General features: G+C 52.7%; 1 protein-coding gene across 1 annotated transcript in view; it reads right to left on the bottom strand.

Moving 5' to 3' along the window:
* Positions 1-4,097, bottom strand: part of LOC102856216 (cadherin-5-like) — a 23,945-nt gene that overhangs the window by 9,465 nt on the left and 10,383 nt on the right. Inside the window, exons 3-6 of the mRNA XM_006878717.1 lie at positions 3,098-3,214; positions 2,016-2,180; positions 915-1,102; positions 559-729 (exon numbers count right to left, since the gene is read on the bottom strand). Of these exons, the coding sequence (XP_006878779.1) occupies positions 559-729; positions 915-1,102; positions 2,016-2,180; positions 3,098-3,214 (641 nt within the window). The remainder of the gene's footprint in view (positions 1-558; positions 730-914; positions 1,103-2,015; positions 2,181-3,097; positions 3,215-4,097) is intronic.

Genomic DNA, 4,097 nt, shown 5'->3' with positions numbered 1-4,097 from the left:
CAAATCAGATCTGATTGGTACAGGAGGAGATTGTCCCTCCTCCTCCAGCAGAGCATCTGGTGGATTTGAACCATGTGCCTCTGGGATTGCAGTGCAGCTTCTTGCCACTAGGCCACCAGAGCTCCCTTATAGATCTTTATCAAATGACCGCTTCTTACTTTTGTGGGTTTGGGAAGTGTCATTTTAATGACAATATTTCTAATAGAGAGCTTCAGATGTGACATCTGACTTGATTGTTTTCTTGCTTGTCAAACCTCTCTACATGGAAGTATGCTCACAGTCTAGCAGGTGATGGCTGAGGGTGTCAAGAAGGCACCCAGACAGGACAAGTCACCCCCTGGCCAATGGCTTTAGCCTGACCTCTATCGCTTTTCATGTGATTTTAGAAGCAGCCAGATTTCCGCTCTGCGCTTGTCTCGGTCCTGCGGAAACAACAGTGCGAACATAGCGTCATCACCAGCACACCAGCTGCACTTACCTGATGCTGAGCTGGGCTGCGTCAGGGTCCTTGGCCATCACCGAGCCAATCCGAGGTTTCTTTTTGTTCTCTGGGAGCTGGAAGTAGTAGAACGGCCGCTGGAAAACAGGAGGCTCGTCTACGTCGGTGACATTGATGACGACACGAGCAATGTTTCTGATGGGCGAGCTGCCCAGGTAGCGGAGGTTGATGGTGGGGTCGGTGGCCTCCACGGTGAAGCTGTATTGTCTGATGCGCTCGTAGTCTAAGGGCTGCAGGAGGAAAGGGTGGTGGTGAGCCCGGGACTCTGCCTCTCTTGTCTTCACTCCGGGGTCACAGTTCTGAGCTGACCAAGGCTGTCCATCTACTTTCAACCGATAAAAAGGCCCTGACTGGCCCCTGTGGATGCCGGGAACCCCACACCCCACGCTTGACGTCATTGCTCTAGGCTACAGACCTTCATGGGCTTGATGATGCCCTCGTTACGTTTGGGGTCCATCTCGATAGTGAAGGTGCTCCTGTACTCGCCCTGCACAATGCTGTACTTGGTCTTCCGGTTCTGGGGCTCATCTGGGTCCTCAACAAACAGAGAGCCCAGGGCGCTGCCCACGCGGATGTCTTCGGGGACGGCAAAGTTGTACATGGCTGATGCAGACAGGTCAACACAAGGAGAACCGAGTTAATGTGAGGCACAAGGCAACTGCCCCTTTCTTCTCGTTGAACATGTTTTGGTGCAGCTAATGGGCACAGTGAAAGGAGGAGGAGGAGGAGGAGGATAGCAATAATTAGTAGTAGTAAGAACAGTACTCATGGCTAATAGTTCCAGTAAGTGTTATTCTTGATCCCAAAACAAAGATTCGCTCTGTCAGCCTGTCCGTCCAGCCCTCTCTGTGCAGCCATGTAGTTATCTAGCACCTGCGTGTGCCAGGCCCTGTGTCAGAGGCCAGAGGATGAGTTAGCTGACAGGTGAGACAAGGCCTGCCTTCAGGGAGCTTGTCACATGGCAGCCAGGTCACTTAGGGAGGAGCAACCTGTCCTTGGGTCAGAACTATACCTCCAGCACCGGAGGGTGCAAGTGATCTGAGCCTCCGCCTTCCTTCCCAGCCCTGACCAGAAGGTGTGAAAAGGTTTTGATGGACATTTCTTGCTGTGGAAACCCGGGCAAGTGAGGGCTGGGCTCTGCTGAGGCTGTGGGGGGGTGGGGGTGGAGCAGCACTGAGCCCCATCATTGGCTCATGGGACCTGGGTCTGACCGGGTGAGAACTGGGAGAGGTGGCTCTGCCACATAGTGGAACTCTAGGCCCAGTGGGGGTATAGAGTAGGGAGTGTGTTTCCCTCTGGCCTGTGAGGGGCCTGGAAGGGGCTGCTAGACAGTCTTGGGGATGTTGGAGGGATAGGAAAGGGGGAGGATGCTGGAGGGATAGGAAAGTGGCACTTTAAAGTACCAGAGGACTTCTCTGAGCCTTGGGCCCAGCCTTAGAGAAGAGAACCCCAAGTCATGGAATCTAGAGCCCTCTGACCCCACCCCTCCACCTAGGACACTGGGGGCACAGCTCACATTTTGTGAAGATGGGGAAGTTGTCGTTGACATCCTGCAGCATGATCAGCACGGTGGCCGTCCCAGAGTCACCCCGGAGGCCCAGGGCATCCTGTGTCCCCACCACTATCTCGTATCTGGCCTGTTTCTCTCGGTCCAAGTTGGAGACTTTCGTAAAAATGTTCCCTGTAAAAAGCACCCCAGCAGGATTCATGTTACCTTTCAAGAAACACTGATACCTTCCCCCCTCCCCAATACAAGCCTCCCTCTTCCCCCAAGAACCTGACTTAACTCCCCAGATGACTGCAGTAGTGAATGCACTGGTCTAAGCCCACCACCTCTGTAGTCTGCACTTGTGGACCCAAGCTGGCTGGACATTTCAGCCACGGTGGTCCTGAGCCTTGGTAACACTGTGTTCAGAACGCTCCTGAAGCCACATCTAGGCTCAGAGTATAAGAGTTCTGGGATGGATTGATGATGTCTGTCCTGATGCACTGTAGGAGGGTGGTGATGTCTGTGCTACATATTTGATAGTGTGCCCAGGCCTGGCCAGCTGGACTGATATCTTGCTCCAAAGACTCAAAGGCTTTTCATATTCTGTTCAACACATTGACTGAGCAGTTACTAGGGCTCAGCTCTCTCCATACAGCTATCAAACATCGCAGCTACCATTCCAGATGAACCCGTTTCTAGGGAACTAAGATTTATGAGTGTTAACGAACTTGACTGAGGTCTCTAGGGCTGCTGGGTAACAGAAGTGAGTGTGGAAACCGGGCTGGTCTGAACCAGCATCAGAGCTGCGAGCAGCATTTTCTGCTGCCCCTCATGTCCTCGCCTGGATGACAAGATTCTGATTTTGTTCCTCAGACTTGAGTCCGTGACTTGGACACCTTGCCCCCTCTTTCTCCTGCCAGCAGCCCCCTTGTCTTAGGACATGACAACGACTTCCCCACAGCTCAGTGATTGGCAAACCCTTTAAAAGCTAGCAGTTCCTGTCAGGCTGGACTTCCTTAGCTCCTTGCTCTTGGAATGCTTGTCCCCCACCCCGAATACTCCCACCATCTCCCAGATGGTTGCTGCCCAGGACTGTTAATCACACAGACCAGAATCATCGATGCTGAATTTGTCATCTCCTTTTATGATTTGGTACATGACGAGGGTGTGTTCCACCACAGTAGGGTCATCTGCATCCACCGCTGTCACACGGGTGACCAAGGTCCCTGCAGAGAGAGAACCCCGAGAGTGCTGCTTGAACCGCCACTCCTGCCCCCAATTCTGGGATCAGGAAGATGCATCTTAAGAGCTTCTTGTACCCTTCCTCAAGCCCCAAGGATGAAAATACTGCTTTGTGGTCTGGGAAGCCTGTGCTTTTATAGTGAGGACCCAGTCCTTTAGCCTTGAGGAAGACCATAATACGTTGCATCTGTGGGGAGACTGAGGGAGGGATAGATGCCTAGTGACATGAAGAGGAATAGGGGGCATGATGAGCTGCTTCCTCTCCTGCAAGGTGAGAGCAGGCAGTGGAGATGCTTCTAAAGTGGTGAGCATCACATCTTTCATGCCCTTCAGCTTCCCTGCCCCCACGCTTAACAGGAAGGTATGCTGAGAGGGTGGGAACAGCACCCCTTTCCTGGCATCCCTTGGGGACCAGAGAAGGGCTGAATATAGAGTAGAGGCTGCCGCAGGCTCAGGTCCAGGCTAGTGACATACTTGGGGCAAGAGCTCTGACTGCCCACACCTGTCCCCACGGTCCTTAGAACTGGCCTTTTATATCTTGCTGCCAGAACATAGCACTTTTTGTTTGCACATTTTACCCCCTTAGTATGCCGGTTCTGACAGTCATAAGAAGTGAGACACACATGCATCTCTGATGGTCGGGATTCAGCCCAGGGCCAGGGAAAAACACAGACTGCAAATCATGATCAAGTGTTGGACAAGTGTAAGGGTCAGGTCTCTGTCTGAAATGAGCATCAGAGGTCAGTCTGTGATCAGAAACAGGGCTCAGTCTGTGACTACGGTCTTGGCAGACTGATCAGGTGAGGACTAAGTCTACGCATAGGGTCAGGGATCAGTCTATGTGTGGGGTCAGGGCTCAGTCTATGT

The sequence above is a fragment of the Elephantulus edwardii genome, unplaced genomic scaffold (assembly GCF_000299155.1).
Source record: "Elephantulus edwardii isolate Elephantulus edwardi_28Jun2011 unplaced genomic scaffold, EleEdw1.0 scaffold00001, whole genome shotgun sequence".
NCBI lineage: Eukaryota > Metazoa > Chordata > Mammalia > Macroscelidea > Macroscelididae > Elephantulus > Elephantulus edwardii.
Note: the sequence above shows the minus strand (reverse complement) of the source record. Positions and strands in the feature narration are given on the sequence as shown.